Source organism: Ylistrum balloti, unplaced genomic scaffold (genome assembly GCF_031769215.1).
Source record: "Ylistrum balloti isolate Yb309-2 unplaced genomic scaffold, AGI_CSIRO_Ybal_v1 Utg369560, whole genome shotgun sequence".
Classification (NCBI taxonomy): domain Eukaryota; kingdom Metazoa; phylum Mollusca; class Bivalvia; order Pectinida; family Pectinidae; genus Ylistrum; species Ylistrum balloti.
The window spans coordinates 118,749-135,402 of NW_026781861.1; the positions used below are offsets into that span (position 1 = coordinate 118,749).

A 16,654-nucleotide genomic window follows, 5' to 3' on the forward strand; every position below is an offset into this window, starting at 1 on the left:
TTATAAACACAAAATCTGAAGATGAAGAATGTTATATCTATATCTGATGAGACTCAATCGAGGTTTGCAGAGGTCAAAACCTCTTAGTTTGCTTGTTGTTTTTTTATCATGTATTTATTGCATTTGGAAACAACCTCCCCCCAGCCCATTCCACAAAAAGAAAACCAAAATGTTATTTAAGAATTATTCGAAACCCTTATCTTCAAACATTTCTGTTAAGGTATTGAAGACCTGATGACCGGTTCCTACTTACTTGGTGGCGGGTAGGGTCTACCACGGAACCCATCAGGTGGCTGTTCCGGTACTGTAAGAAAGGAACAAATTATATTGCAATTTCAAAAAATAGTGGGAAATTAACATACTGATCATTATTTCATAGATAGTAAGTAAATTAAACTAATATATATATAACACAAAAACAAAAGATCATTCTTTAATAAATAGTTAGTAAAAGTTTATCAAGTAAAACAAACTAAAAACATGTATATATGTAACACAAAAACAACAGAAGAACTGATTAATCAAATTACCTACCTTCCTTACATGTTATTTATCAATCATTCTTTCATGACATATTTTATTATCATTTTGATACTTTGATAATTTTCAGGTGACTGTTATGCACATTCAAATTTGCACTGATGATTATCTATAACCATTTTCAAGTCTCCGATTTTTTAAAGCGAGATGGTATATGAAAAGTTGATGTTCACATAAATTTGCAAACCATATTGCCATTACAATACGTGATATTAAATGACATGTCAAGAAAAGGATCATAGGAAATATAGCTCACATGCTTCTAACATCGCTAACTCGTCGTCGATATCCTCCGGTCGGTCAGATATAAGGAACAGACGTTGGTATTCCTCCAGTGGATGTGACGACACCTCGTCCAGTTCACTGTGGTCTCGGAGTCCTACTCCAACCGTGAATAAGTAATTACCGTCATTTTCATTTTTCTCTGCAGCCCGGAATGCTTCGTACCTATCAGTGCTTTCGTCATTTCCGGTAATCAAGAGAATAAAGTTTCTCGCAAAATCTCTGTCGCCATTGTCAGGTCTGAACATCTCCGTTCTCACATAATCTAAAGCAGCCGCGGTGTTGGTCTCCCCTGGCTGATACTGGATATCGTCCATGGCAGCCACAACACCATCCTTTGTTAAGTAATCGTCCAGCTGGAATTGAGCGGCCTGATCAGTACTGTACCTAAGGAGACCTACTCGGAACCTCCCATCGTTAATACTTAGTTGACCTGCCACCATTTTCGCATAATTACGAATCCATTCGAACTTTTCTGGTGTAACAGACGAATCCAAGACGATGACAAGATCGAACGCTCTTGGATCTGGGAGTTGAGTCACTACAACCACGAAAACATTTGGTATATTATAAAAATGGTAAATGCTTTGTCACAATCTGTAGAATATCAATAGATAATCCATATAGTTCAAAAAATAATTACCCTTAGTTGATTTTTTTAACGTATAAGTTGATCTAGTATTGAAGTTTGCATTTGTTACATAATACCATATTCCAGAGCATCTAATTTATTAAGATATACTCAAAATAACTGATGTAATGTCGCTAATATCATCAACATAACAGTTCAAATTAAAATATAAATAATTACTTTATTAAATCGAAACCTGTAAGTTTAACGTTCAATACTTAACCGAATGGTGTTATATATTGTGTGATTTTTAAGCATTACCAACAAAAGTCATTTGTTTTGATGAAAAAAATGCAAGCGTCAAAAACAGGGATTTTGTTTACAGTATTTCCGTTCCAGGCACTTTCAGAATTAAAATTCACAGCCCCTCCCCCTTCCCACTCCACCCAAGAAAAAACAAAAACAAAAAATAAACCCTAAACAAAACAAATACAAAACATAACAAAAACAAATCCGATTTGTTATAATAATTAAGACTTCAAAGAACTATATAATAGAATGGAAATGCATTTCCATAAAACATGCACGTGTTAATTGCATGTTTACCTCTTAGAGTAGTTGTCGGAGTATCAGTAGTTCTTGGCTCTTCTGTCGGTATACGTCCTAACACATACAGACACAGACAGTGCAATAAAGTGTAATACATATTACAATGTGATACATAACAGTTTGTGATACACAATACACAGTGCTATATATAATACAGGAAATACGTGATACATTGTGATATATAACAAAATAGTACAAAACAATGTGCAATACACGATACATACAGTGTTATACACCACACTGATTAATACACAATATGGTGTTGAACAATAAGAAACATCATACAGTTTTAGAAGAGGTAACAGTTGAATACAATGTCGCATACATATATACCGAACATATTCCCCGGAACAAAAATATACGCCCACATATATTTATATTTAGATTTTTATATGGGCTTCAGATCAATTGCTATTATGTGAACGAAAATTCCCAACATAGACATATACATTCACAAACGAGTACTTAAACATACGGGGAAAAGAAAATGCGTAAACGAAAGTGATTTGTGCAGTGTAATATGTAAATTAGCGTAACAGTAGAGGAAATACAGATTGATCAAGAACATTACATTGAATCCATATAAAGTGGTGCCTAATACGTGACAAAAGCAGTGCAATGTCTCAAGGTAGTAGTTCGCTATAGAAACGGATATGTATGAATATTATTTTCAAAGGAAGAAACATCCACCAGATTGTCTTTTATCATACTAATATTATCGTTCTGGTGTTTTGTATTTGTGTATATCAGTAATCTGAACATACCTGGACAGAGAGAAGAGAAGACCTGGTCACTGAGAGCATTCAACTCGTCAAATGTCTGCACGTTGAAGCTGTTTTCCGATGAGGGTTTGTTAGCGATACCGTCTAACTCCTTCGTGTCTTTCAGACCGATACCAATAGCATACACATGTATGTCTGCATCCCTGGCCCGGTCCGCTTCCGGAATGGTTCTCCGGGAGTTGATGTTGGATACACCGTCTGTTAAGATGATACAGATGTTGGGAACGTCAGCACGGTCTCCATCGGCAGCATTGAACATGTTCCTCATTGTCAGCAGCGCATCAGCGGTGTTCGTACTTCCATAGATATAGGGAATTTCATCGATAGCCTGGTATATTTCAGCCTTTGTTGAATAGGAGTTCAAGTTAAACTGAATTTCTACCCCGGAACTGTAGATCAAGGCACCGACACGTACGTTTCCAGAGTCAATGTCGGCGTTCTTGAGGAAATCCTTACAGAAAGCCAGCATTTTATCGTAGTTTTCCTGTCCTACACTGGTGGAGGCATCGATGATGATGACCAGATCGACTTTGGACAAGGCGCAGTCTACACAAAATAAAAAAAATATTTGTAGTCCAAATTGGACTATTTCATAATTACTCATTGAAGAATTCATATGACGCTGGATTTACTTTAGTCGCATTAGATATAAGAATAAGTTATCATACCCACGCAATAGGAAGCTTTAGTCGATCTAATGTTCGATATGAAATGAAAGCACTATTTAATCGAGAATTTAATTCCTGATATCAAGGTACTTAACCTCGAATACACCATCAATGTGAAGTTAATCTTTGTTAATATTCCCTTAATAAATTACACGATCCCTTTTAAAAGTAATACTTCTTAGTTGCATTTTAGAATCCGTAAATATGGAGGATAAAAAAACAATAGAAATCGATGTGTGTTCGGTTGCTGGATAAAACCATCAACGAACGTGGATATATACAAGGAAATATCCAATCAAAAAAATGTTGTTCTCATTAAACAGATTTTAAATGCAATGCAAAAAAGTAAGATCATGTTTCAAAATGAGATCATGGTAAACTACGAAGGAAACATCAAGTATACAGACGAACGTCAAACACGGTAAACATCTGTGGAACTAATAGTTATACTATCGACAGCAAAACTAATAGTTATGCTATCGAACATCAGACACTGTAAACGACAGCAAAACTAATAGTTATATTAACGACCATCAGACACTGTAAACGACAGCAAAACCAATAGTTATACTAACGAACATCAGACACTGTAAACGACAGCAAAACCAATAGTTATACTAACGAACATCAGACACTGTAAACGACAGCAGAACCAATAGTTATACTAACGAACATCAGACACTGTAAACGACAGCAAAACTAATAGTTATATTAACGAACATCAGACACTGTAAACGACAGGCAAACCAATAGTTATACTAATGAACATTAGACACTGTAAACGACAGCAAAACCAATAGTTATATTAACGAACATCAGACACTGTAAACGACAGCAGGACCATTAGGTATACTATCGAACATCAGACACGGTAAACGACAGCAGAACCAATAGTTATACTAACGAACATACTAACGAACTGTACTCACGACCATCAGACACTGTAAACACGAAGAAACTATCAGATATACAAACGATGACCAGATACCGTAAACAATAGCGGAACCAACACGAGTTCGAAAAATATCCAGTGTCACACCGCAAAAGGAAACTGTGTTTCCCAATGTCATCATTATTTCCGTATCATCTGAATGAACGATGATTCCCCCAATCAAACCAACTAATGTTACTTACCTGAAGGGGGAGGGAGCGTGATTGGTAATGGAGTGGTAGCTATAGAAACGAAAAAAAAAAGAACACATGTTCAACTTAAAGAGTGAATTATGTTGTTTGTATACATGATTAAATCGACTATTTTTGGTTCTTTACATTTACCCGGTAGTTAATATGTTATAACACAGTGTTTGGAATTAGACTGATATGCTAATTATGACATATATTTCTTCTATTACTCAAGTCGTATTAAAATACCTTTAAACCTTTCTCTCTGTACCGGACACTATTTGTAGAGAACAGTGATCGAATTCTTTATTCACATGTGTCTTTTCTACAATCTTTATAAACACAAAATCTGAAGATGAAGAATGTTATATCTATATCTGATGAGACTCAATCGAGGTTTGCAGAGGTCAAAACCTCTTAGTTTGCTTGTTGTTTTTTTATCATGTATTTATTGCATTTGGAAACAACCTCCCCCCAGCCCATTCCACAAAAAGAAAACCAAAATGTTATTTAAGAATTATTCGAAACCCTTATCTTCAAACATTTCTGTTAAGGTATTGAAGACCTGATGACCGGTTCCTACTTACTTGGTGGCGGGTAGGGTCTACCACGGAACCCATCAGGTGGCTGTTCCGGTACTGTAAGAAAGGAACAAATTATATTGCAATTTCAAAAAATAGTGGGAAATTAACATACTGATCATTATTTCATAGATAGTAAGTAAATTAAACTAATATATATATAACACAAAAACAAAAGATCATTCTTTAATAAATAGTTAGTAAAAGTTTATCAAGTAAAACAAACTAAAAACATGTATATATGTAACACAAAAACAACAGAAGAACTGATTAATCAAATTACCTACCTTCCTTACATGTTATTTATCAATCATTCTTTCATGACATATTTTATTATCATTTTGATACTTTGATAATTTGCAGGTGACTGTTATGCACATTCAAATTTGCACTGATGATTATCTATAACCATTTTCAAGTCTCCGATTTTTTAAAGCGAGATGGTATATGAAAAGTTGATGTTCACATAAATTTGCAAACCATATTGCCATTACAATACGTGATATTAAATGACATGTCAAGAAAAGGATCATAGGAAATATAGCTCACATGCTTCTAACATCGCTAACTCGTCGTCGATATCCTCCGGTCGGTCAGATATAAGGAACAGACGTTGGTATTCCTCCAGTGGATGTGACGACACCTCGTCCAGTTCACTGTGGTCTCGGAGTCCGACTCCAACCGTGAATAAGTAATTACCGTCATTTTCATTTTTCTCTGCAGCCCGGAATGCTTCGTACCTATCAGTGCTTTCGTCATTTCCGGTAATCAAGAGAATAAAGTTTCTCGCAAAATCTCTGTCGCCATTGTCAGGTCTGAACATCTCCGTTCTCACATAATCTAAAGCAGCCGCGGTGTTGGTCTCCCCTGGCTGATACTGGATATCGTCCATGGCAGCCACAACACCATCCTTTGTTAAGTAATCGTCCAGCTGGAATTGGGCGGCCTGATCAGTACTGTACCTAAGGAGACCTACTCGGAACCTCCCATCGTTAATACTTAGTTGACCTGCCACCATTTTCGCATAATTACGAATCCATTCGAACTTTTCTGGTGTAACAGACGAATCCAAGACGATGACAAGATCGAACGCTCTTGGATCTGGGAGTTGAGTCACTACAACCACGAAAACATTTGGTATATTATAATCTGTAGAATTTCAGTAGATAATTCATATAGTTAAAAGAATGATTAACCTTAGTTGATTTTTTTAACGTATAAGTTGATATAGTATTGAAGTTTGCATTTGTTACATAATACTATATTCCAGAGCATCTAATTTATTAAGATATACTCAAAATAACTGATGTAATGTCGCTAATATCATCAACATAACAGTTCAAATTAAAATATAAATAATTACTTTATTAAATCGAAACCTGTAAGTTTAACTTTCAATACTTAACCGAATAGTTTTATATATTGTGTGATTTTTAAGCATTACCAACAAAAGTCATTGGTTTTGATAAAAAGAAAATGCAAGTGTCAATAAAACAGGGACTTTGTTTACGGTCTTACGGTTCCAGGCACTTTCAGAATTAAAATTCATCGCCCCTCCCCCTTCCCACTCCACCCAAGAAAAAACAAAAAACAAAAAATAAACCCTAAACAAAACAAATACAAAACATAACAAAAACAAATCCGATTTGTTATGATAATTAAGACTTCAAAGAACTATATAATAGAATGGAAATGCATTTCCATAAAACATGCACGTGTTAATTGCATGTTTACCTCTTAGAGTAGTTGTCGGAGTATCAGTAGTTCTTGGCTCTTCTGTCGGTATACGTCCTAACACATACAGACACAGACAGTGCAATAAAGTGTAATACATATTACAATGTGATACATAACAGTTTGTAATACACAATACACAGTGCTATATATAATACAGGAAATACGTGATACATTGTAATATATAACAAAATAGTACAAAACAATGTGCAATACACGATACATACAGTGTTATACACCACACTGATTAATACACAATATGGTGTTGAACAATAAGAAACATCATACAGTTTTAGAAGAGGTAACAGTTGAATACAATGTCGCATACATATATACCGAACATATTCCCCGGAACAAAAACATACGCCCACGTATATTTATATTCAGATTTTTATATGGGTTTCTGATAAATTGCTATTATGTGAACGAAAATTCCCAATATAGACATATACATTCACAAACGAGTACTTAAGCATCCGGGGAAAAGAAAATGCGTAAACGAAAGTGAGTTGTGCAGTGTAATATGTAAATTAGCGTAACAGTAGAGGAAATACAGATTGATCAAGAACATTACATTGAATCCATATAAAGTGGTGCCTAATACGTGACAAAAGCAGTGCAATGTCTCAAGGTAGTAGTTCGCTATAGAAACGGATATGTATGAATATTATTTTCAAAGGAAGAAACATCCACCAGATTGTCTTTTATCATACTAATATTATCGTTCTGGTGTTTTGTATTTGTGTATATCAGTAATCTGAACATACCTGGACAGAGAGAAGAGAAGACCTGGTCACTGAGAGCATTCAACTCGTCAAATGTCTGCACGTTGAAGCTGTTTTCCGATGAGGGTTTGTTAGCGATACCGTCTAACTCCTTCGTGTCTTTCAGACCGATACCAATAGCATACACATGTATGTCTGCATCCCTGGCCCGGTCCGCTTCCGGAATGGTTCTCCGGGAGTTGATGTTGGATACACCGTCTGTTAAGATGATACAGATGTTGGGAACGTCAGCACGGTCTCCATCGGCAGCATTGAACATGTTCCTCATCGTCAACAGCGCATCAGCCGTGTTCGTACTTCCATAGATATAGGGAATTTCATCGATAGCCTGGTATATTTCAGCCTTTGTTGAATAGGAGTTCAAGTTAAACTGAATTTCTACCCCGGAACTGTAGATCAAGGCACCGACACGTACGTTTCCAGAGTCAATGTCGGCGTTCTTGAGGAAATCCTTACAAAAAGCCAGCATTTTATCGTAGTTTTCCTGTCCTACACTGGTGGAGGCATCGATGATGATGATCAAGTCAACCTTAGACAGGGCACAATCTGTAATGACAGCGTTTCTTTAGAATTTGAATGCAAAGCAATGTATAAGTTGAAATTACTGATCTGTACCGCAGGTGAAATGTAACAGTTAAGGAACAGAATATGCGGTGAAATTGGAATCTGTATTTCATCTTACATATGTTATGAATTCAGAAGATCTTCACTTCATAAGCAGAGATCAGAATCATGTTAATTATTACAGAGTGTATTTAAAATAATCTGGATGAGCCTTACGTGAATTGTGAGATATGGGATAAGGCAAGTAAATCAAAAACACAAGCGATGGAAAAGCTTCTTTGGTGTGAGTGATGGGTGAGATGTGTGTGTTTGTGTTTCTTTTTCAACGTCTTCGTTTCTCTCAACACATGAATATGCATTTAATCAACAAAAATATATATCGATGGTTTATTCTTATCAGAAATCGTTCGCAATCGGCGACCTCCCTAGATAGGTAAATAACTCCATGTTGATATTGACGAGGCACACGAAACGAATTTTTTTAATAAAAAGATGTGGTGTACATCGTTGTTTGTATGAAAGAGTAACAAAGCATTGTTAATATAACGCCCGACCTATACTTTTAATGAAATGTATTTATTTACCTGACACTGGTGGCGGTAGCGTGATCGGTATAGGTGTGGTAGCTGAAAAGAAGAAAAAGAATATTATAACAAAATGTATGGACAATTTAATATATTTACTGACGAGCATAAAGTAAGGGTAACGCATCCCCGTCATTTTCAGTCTTGTTTGTAGGTTTATTGTTTAATATGTTTTGAAAATTCGTTACCTACGTAGTGCTCCTTAGTTGATAGGAAATATCAATACAATTCCCTCCCATCCCCAGTCTTATTTTGTATAATCAGGAACACTACTTAATGAAATATACTTGCACAAAAGTTGATATCGGAAATAAAACTACAAGTTGAAATTAGAGTGCAATGTTACTTCTCGCACAATATTGAAACATTTCTATTTAAAATACTTTAAGAGAAGAGAAAGAAAATCATCTTACAAGGTGGAGGATATGGTCGCAGGCGGAATCCGTCCGGTGGATTTTCTGGTACTGCAATAAGATAACAAATATCATTCTGAATTTTAAAGCAAACTTCTTTTCATGCTATGTATTGCTTGATGGTTTACAGAAAGCGAGAGATTCGCTGAGTAATTTTCCCACCAAACATTCGATTTCACTTCAATCGAATACTCGGATAGCTCGAGTTTTTCCAACGTTTCCGCTAATTTCGAGATAGTGAGGATCGACTTTATCTACTTACATGCGTCAAGCATCGTCAACTCGTCATCGATGTCCTCTGGTCGGTCTGATATCAAGAAAAGACGCTGGTATTCCTCCAAAGGATGTGAAGAGATCTCGGCCAGTTCGCTAGGATCCTGGAGTCCAACCCCAACAGTGAACAAATAGTTTCCGTCGTCTTCATTTTTCTCTGCGGCACGGAATGCCCCGTACCTATCAGTGCTGTTGTCATTTCCAGTGATCAAAAGAATAAAATTTCTTGCAAAATCTCTGTCACCATTATCTGGTTTGAACATCTCCTTTCTAACATAATCTAAAGCGCCTACAGTATTGGTCTCCCCGGGCTGGTACTGGACATTGTCAATAGCAGACACAACACCATCCTTGGTTAAGTAATCGTCCAGCTGGAATTGGGCGGCCTGGTTGGTACTATATCGTAGAAGGCCTACTCGGAATTTTTCATTGTCAATGCTAAGCTGTCCAGCGACCATCTTAGCATATTGTCGTATCCACTGCCACTGTGCTGGACTGACCGAAGAGTCAAGGACAATGACGAGGTCGAAGGCACGTGGAGGAGGAGTCGGGGCATCGGTCACTAGAATAATAACATATCTATAACGTACACATGTATAGCTACAAGATACAGAATGATATCGCGTTATCAAAGTTGTTTTCAGTAACGGAAGAAAAATAAAAGGAACCGATATTTTCAACAGAATCTAAATTCAAACTCAACATTTGATGATATCTCGCCCAAATATGAATAATAGAGAGGTTTAAAGGGACATTCCTGAAAAGTTATCGAGATAATTAGATCACGTTATACACATTGCTGGTTGACAAGTAGTCATTGAGTTTACCGCAACCTGCATGACCAAGTTTAACTTCCTAACCGCGGATTTGACATTTCATTCGAACGTTGTTCATTAATTCGCATAATTGTATTTAATTCTGAATGGCTTTAAATGGTGCTACACACTTGTGTCTTTTGTAAAAACTGCCGGAAATTAGAAGCTATTATTGACGCGAAACGTTTTAGTTAAAATTATCAATTATCATATGGTTTTCGTCATCTTAATATTATGTGAAGATTCAAACACATTGAAAATAAAATAAATCATACTTTAGTTTGTTAATTGAAGAATAACAACGTCAATTAAACCTTTGTCAGTCGTTGATTTACATAGAAGTGATGATGACGTGGTATATGTTAGGGGATATTATAACATGAGGACACAAACTCACTATCATTTTGTCTCTTTTTTAAAATGTTACCATCGTTTTGCTGAATACTTTCAAAATACATTTGACATTATGATACCACATGGAAGTCCCGAGGCAGTTTCTATATCATAACATAATAAAAGTTACACAAATTAACCAATTTAATCACGATAAAAAATGTGTTTGCTTTGATTCATTATTGGAAGTAGATGTGACGAATTAGGATACATCCAAACATGCTGGAATTTTCAAAAGAATTTTCTCTTTACCTGTGGAAGTCAGCACTGTAGTGGTGGTTTCGGTCGTGGTTGTTGTGGGTTGGGGCTCTGTTATACCTAACACGTATTCACATTAGACATATATAAAACAAGTACATACACATAAAATACGAGACAGTGGCATATAGTATATATATATATATATATGTATATTGAGAGTGATCAGAGTGCTGCAGCGACCGTTATATTTCCGTCTAGAAAATAAATAATTGCAATTGCTGCCTTTTAACCCAAATTAATTAATTCTCTTATTTGCCAAAGTGTATATATTTACTCGTTGAATGATATATTTTTCTTTCATTAGAAAGGAAAAAAAGACAGAAAAAAGTAAGAAAGAAAAAGACAAAAATATAACGGTAATATTGATATGACAAAATTACAATGTGGTTTTTACAATATAGAACGATACAAAATGCGTGAAAGTGCGGATAATGTGACAATATTTTGATACATCACAAGAAATAATACAGCATAGTATGACACCATAAATAAACCTATGTGAGTAGAACATCACACATATGACATTACAAGTGCATTTGAGTACAAACAAATTATAACGTTGCCTAGAGGTACATTTCTTTCACAAGTGGATTGTAATGGGGAATGAGGAAGCCCGTGTTTTATCGGGAATGATTCTTTATTCTTTTTTGTATAGATAATTGTAATCTTCTATCAGTTCAGTTTGAACAGCTAATGTGCTTCGTGAAGCCCGAGTTTCGTAGTTTTCCGAATCATGAATATTTTGTGATCACTCGATTTCGTGGATAAATATTCATAAATAAAGCCATGTGTACTAATTCTAACAGTTTGTGGGCAAAACGGGAGGAGGAACCAAAAGAAACAAAATCCTGACGAAAAGAAGTGATCGTACATTCATTGTATAATAATAGAAAACAATGGGCTTACTCGTGTTACGGGCACTGGTTACGGATCTAAGGCTAAATGATATTTTCAAAGAAGAATCAACACAATTATATCATATGATAACTGAAGAAGCAGATGATAGGGTATTATATTACAAGAAAAACGTTTTACCCATTTTAAGTGATCAATATGATGACAAGAAGTGAATGATGTTGGAAGAGTTGAGGTATGTCTTCTGTACAAAACCTGACGCCTCTATCAAAAACGTACAGTAACATTATGGATGTGCCGGAGAAATATACAATGATAATTTTGCTACCCGTTGAAAGTAATGAATACGCTAACAAGGATGGAAAGATTTCGGGAGATCCTAAAATTCTATCCGAAAATGGTGACCTTGAAAATTACTAGCAATACGGTATCTGGAGTTATTAAAACGGTGCATCATCAACTACAAACAAAACACAGGACAGAGAGAGAAAAAGTAGATGACGTGTTGGTGTTTTGGAAATAAGATAGCAAGTGTATTTTCAGGAATAAGTTAATAAAACGGCAATTTACCTGGGCAGAGAGAGGAGAAGACTTGATCACTGAGAGCGTTCAGCTCATCAAACGTCTGAACGTTGAAACTGTTTTCCGATGAGGGTTTGTTAGCGATACCATCTAACTCCTTCGTGTCTTTCAGGCCGATACCGATGGCATATACATGTATGTCTGCATCCCTGGCCCGGTCCGCTTCCGGAATGGTTCTCCGGGAGTTGATATTGGATACACCGTCTGTTAAGATGATACAGATGTTGGGAACGTCAGCACGGTCTCCATCAGCAGCATTGAACATGTTCCTCATCGTCAGCAAGGCGTCAGCTGTGTTGGTACTTCCATAGATATAGGGAATTTCATCGATAGCCTGGTTTACATCAGCTTTTGTTGAAAACGTATTGAGATTGAATTGAATTTCTACCCCGGAACTGTAGATCAAAGCACCGACACGTACGTTACCAGAGTCAATGTCGGCGTTCCTGAGGAAATCCTTACAGAAAGCCAGCATTTTATCGAAGTTTCCTTGTCCTACACTGGTGGAGGCATCGATGATGATAATCAGATCGACCTTAGACAAAGCGCAATCTGCATAGGAAATAAAATGAAATAGATATATATGTAAAAATCATATCCTATAACCTTTTCCCATAATATCTCTTTGAATTACGGCGTTTTATACTGAAAATTTTGAACGAATCAATAGAATTGTTGAGTGAAAACTGATTTTAATATATATATTGTATATAACAACCATATAAGATACTGACTGAAAAAACAACTTTGGTGGTTGTAGTTTGGTCCCAAAATTGAATGATATCAGTGTTTTTTAATCGCTAGTTTATTTGCAAAAGTACTATTGAAACAAATTGATGATTCTACGTGACATACCAGACACAGGCGGTGGTAAAGTTATCGGCAGAGGGGTTGTTGCTGTAAGGATACAAAATTACTTATAACTTCATTTCGAGAAAAGAGACATTTGTTGACATCACTTGTATAAACATAAGGATTACAACTGAAAACTTATTCGCTGAATCATATTTTCGTGGATAGTCTTTAGCTGGAAATTCACGCATGTTAGCTGGACGATGTAGAACAATACCCCAAGTTGTGCATAGTGGCGACATTAAGAATGTTATACTTTTCATGTATTCAATAGCTATATATCGTGTTATGCATCATTTTGATATCAATGTGGATAAACCAAAAACATAGTCTTACTTGGAGGAGGATATGGTCGTCCGCGGAAACCATCTGGAGGATCCTCAGGTACTAAAATGAAATTAGAATATCAATTAACTAATGACGGAAAGGTATTGATATTTTCAAAGGAAACTAAGACATAATTCCCACACTGAACTAAACAATTTTTAATGAAAAATCAAATTGTGATATTGCAGTCATTGCACACATACCTCAAACGACGATGAGAAGATATTTCATTAATAAAAATTTCAATTAAATCAGGATATGAACGCATCACTTACATGCTTCTAACATAGCCAGTTCGTCGTCGATATCCTCTGGTCGGTCAGATATAAGGAATAGACGTTGGTATTCCTCCAGTGGATGTGACGACACCTCGTCCAGTTCACTGTGGTCTCGGAGTCCGACTCCAACCGTGAATAAGTAATTACCGTCATTTTCATTTTTCTCTGCAGCCCGGAATGCTTCGTACCTATCAGTGCTTTCGTCATTTCCGGTAATCAAGAGAATAAAGTTTCTTGCAAAATCTCTGTCGCCATTGTCAGGTCTGAACATCTCCGTTCTCACATAATCTAAAGCAGCCGCGGTGTTGGTCTCCCCTGGCTGATACTGGATATCGTCCATGGCAGCCACAACGCCATCCTTTGTCAAGTAATCGTCCAGCTGGAATTGGGCGGCCTGATCAGTACTGTACCTAAGGAGACCTACTCGGAACTTCTCATTGTCAATACTTAGTCGACCAGCGACCATTTTGGCATAGTTCCGGATCCATTCGAACTTCTCTGGTGTCACCGAAGAATCTAACACCATGATAAGATCAAAGGCTCTGGGAGGAGGTGTAGGTGCTGGTGTAGTCGTTGTAGTGGTGGTGGTTGGAGCATCGGTAACTGAAATTCACATTGATATTAATTACAAAAGGAAACAATTAAGGTGAACAATGCTCCTACTCTTCAAGAGTATAAAATTTATTATAACATATTTTATCTTGTGCTTTACATAAAAATAAAACACCAAAAACAAAGCAATTGGATAACTGAATTTCAGTGGTCTGGAAATGGTGTTGATTGATAAACGAATTTCTCGTATCATTAAACATTTTAAAAGTGTTACAAAACTAAAACAAGATAAGTTACAATGACGTTCATAGTAAGAGTAAAGAAGAAAACAAACAAACAAAGGACGAGAAAGGAAAAATCTCAAATAATAAGATATTGTTGTGATAGAGAACACAGATTACGGCAGTGCTATTTTTATCATTTAGTGACAAACAGTGTTTGTTGACAACAACTGTAAGACGAGTTTTTTGGTATAACATTTTAGACGTTGTATATGTATTTGTTGTATCATATCAACTATGATCAAAATATGATTAATTATACTTTCGATAATCCATTAATGAAGGGGCAGTGCTAATTTCATATATTTAACCATTCCATCATATAGAAAATATTTCAAAATTGAGCATTTTAAAAAATTTTCACAATTTTACACATGTAAGTATTACCTCTTGGTAAAGGTGTTGCTGTAGAACTTGGAAACTGTTCTTCACGTTTAAAACCTGCATTCAGTACACAGACATGAAGACAGACAAAACATTACAAAAAACACGTCAACGAATACATTAACAAATGTCATTTTCATGACAAATATTGTATATAATTGATCGCCATTACATAAAGTATAAGATTAAAACAAATAACATGTATTAACACAAAACAGGATCAAGTGCATATCAATGGTGCAAAGTGCGAAGTGCATTACTTTCATGGAAAGAGAAAACACAAAGATATATACCTGACAAAAAGACGACACGTAAAACATAAAGATGTGTGATAAATCATACATTGAACAAATTTAAGCTGTGAGGAACACACTTGTGCCGTGATAGAATAGTTGATATCGATAAAGTATTTAAAAAAAATTCTCAATAAATACCTGGACATAAAGACGAGAATACTTGGTCACTGAGAGCGTTCAGCTCGTCAAACGTCTGAACGTTGAAGCTGTTTTCCGATGAGGGTTTGTTAGCGATACCATCTAACTCCTTCGTGTCTTTCAGGCCGATACCGATGGCATATACATGTATGTCTGCATCCCTGGCCCGGTCCGCTTCCGGAATGGTTCTCCGGGAGTTGATATTGGATACACCGTCTGTTAAGATGATACAGATGTTGGGAACGTCAGCACGGTCTCCATCAGCAGCATTGAACATGTTCCTCATCGTCAGCAAGGCGTCAGCTGTGTTGGTACTTCCATAGATATAGGGAATTTCATCGATAGCCTGGTTTACATCAGCTTTTGTTGAAAACGTATTGAGATTGAATTGAATTTCTACCCCGGAACTGTAGATCAAAGCACCGACACGTACGTTACCAGAGTCAATGTCGGCGTTCCTGAGGAAATCCTTACAGAAAGCCAGCATTTTATCGAAGTTTCCTTGTCCTACACTGGTGGAGGCATCGATGATGATAATCAGATCGACCTTAGACAAAGCGCAATCTGCATAGGAAATAAAATGAAATAGATATATATGTAAAAATCATATCCTATAACCTTTTCCCATAATATCTCTTTGAATTACGGCGTTTTATACTTAAAATTTTGAACGAATCAATAGAATTGTTGAGTGAAAACTGATTTTAATATATATATTGTATATAACAACCATATAAGATACTGACTGAAAAAACAACTTTGGTGGTTGTAGTTTGGTCCCAAAATTGAATGATATCAGTGTTTTTTAATCGCTAGTTTATTTGCAAAAGTACTATTGAAACAAATTGATGATTCTACGTGACATACCAGACACAGGCGGTGGTAAAGTTATCGGCAGAGGGGTCGTTGCTGTAAGGATACAAAATTACTTATAACTTCATTTCGAGAAAAGAGACATTTGTTGACATCACTTGTATAAACATAAGGATTACAACTGAAAACTTATTCGCTGAATCATATTTTCGTGGATAGTCTTTAGCTGGAAATTCACGCATGTTAGCTGGACGATGTAGAACAATACCCCAAGTTGTGCATGGTGGCGACATTAAGAATGTTATACTTTTCATGTATT

The 16,654-nt window shown here is 36.1% G+C and overlaps 1 protein-coding gene across 1 annotated transcript in view; it reads right to left on the bottom strand.

Annotated features, from left to right (window-relative positions):
* LOC132544446 (uncharacterized) overlaps nucleotides 1-16,654 on the bottom strand; it is a 250,740-nt gene that overhangs the window by 65,721 nt on the left and 168,365 nt on the right. The window contains 19 exon segments of the mRNA XM_060208080.1: nucleotides 254-304; nucleotides 797-1,363; nucleotides 2,000-2,056; nucleotides 2,767-3,330; nucleotides 4,587-4,625; nucleotides 5,162-5,212; nucleotides 5,705-6,271; nucleotides 6,890-6,946; nucleotides 7,657-8,220; nucleotides 8,823-8,864; nucleotides 9,236-9,286; nucleotides 9,498-10,070; nucleotides 12,403-12,966; nucleotides 13,270-13,311; nucleotides 13,603-13,653; nucleotides 13,869-14,474; nucleotides 15,092-15,145; nucleotides 15,523-16,086; nucleotides 16,390-16,431. Of these exon segments, the coding sequence (XP_060064063.1) occupies nucleotides 254-304; nucleotides 797-1,363; nucleotides 2,000-2,056; nucleotides 2,767-3,330; nucleotides 4,587-4,625; nucleotides 5,162-5,212; nucleotides 5,705-6,271; nucleotides 6,890-6,946; nucleotides 7,657-8,220; nucleotides 8,823-8,864; nucleotides 9,236-9,286; nucleotides 9,498-10,070; nucleotides 12,403-12,966; nucleotides 13,270-13,311; nucleotides 13,603-13,653; nucleotides 13,869-14,474; nucleotides 15,092-15,145; nucleotides 15,523-16,086; nucleotides 16,390-16,431 (5,106 nt within the window).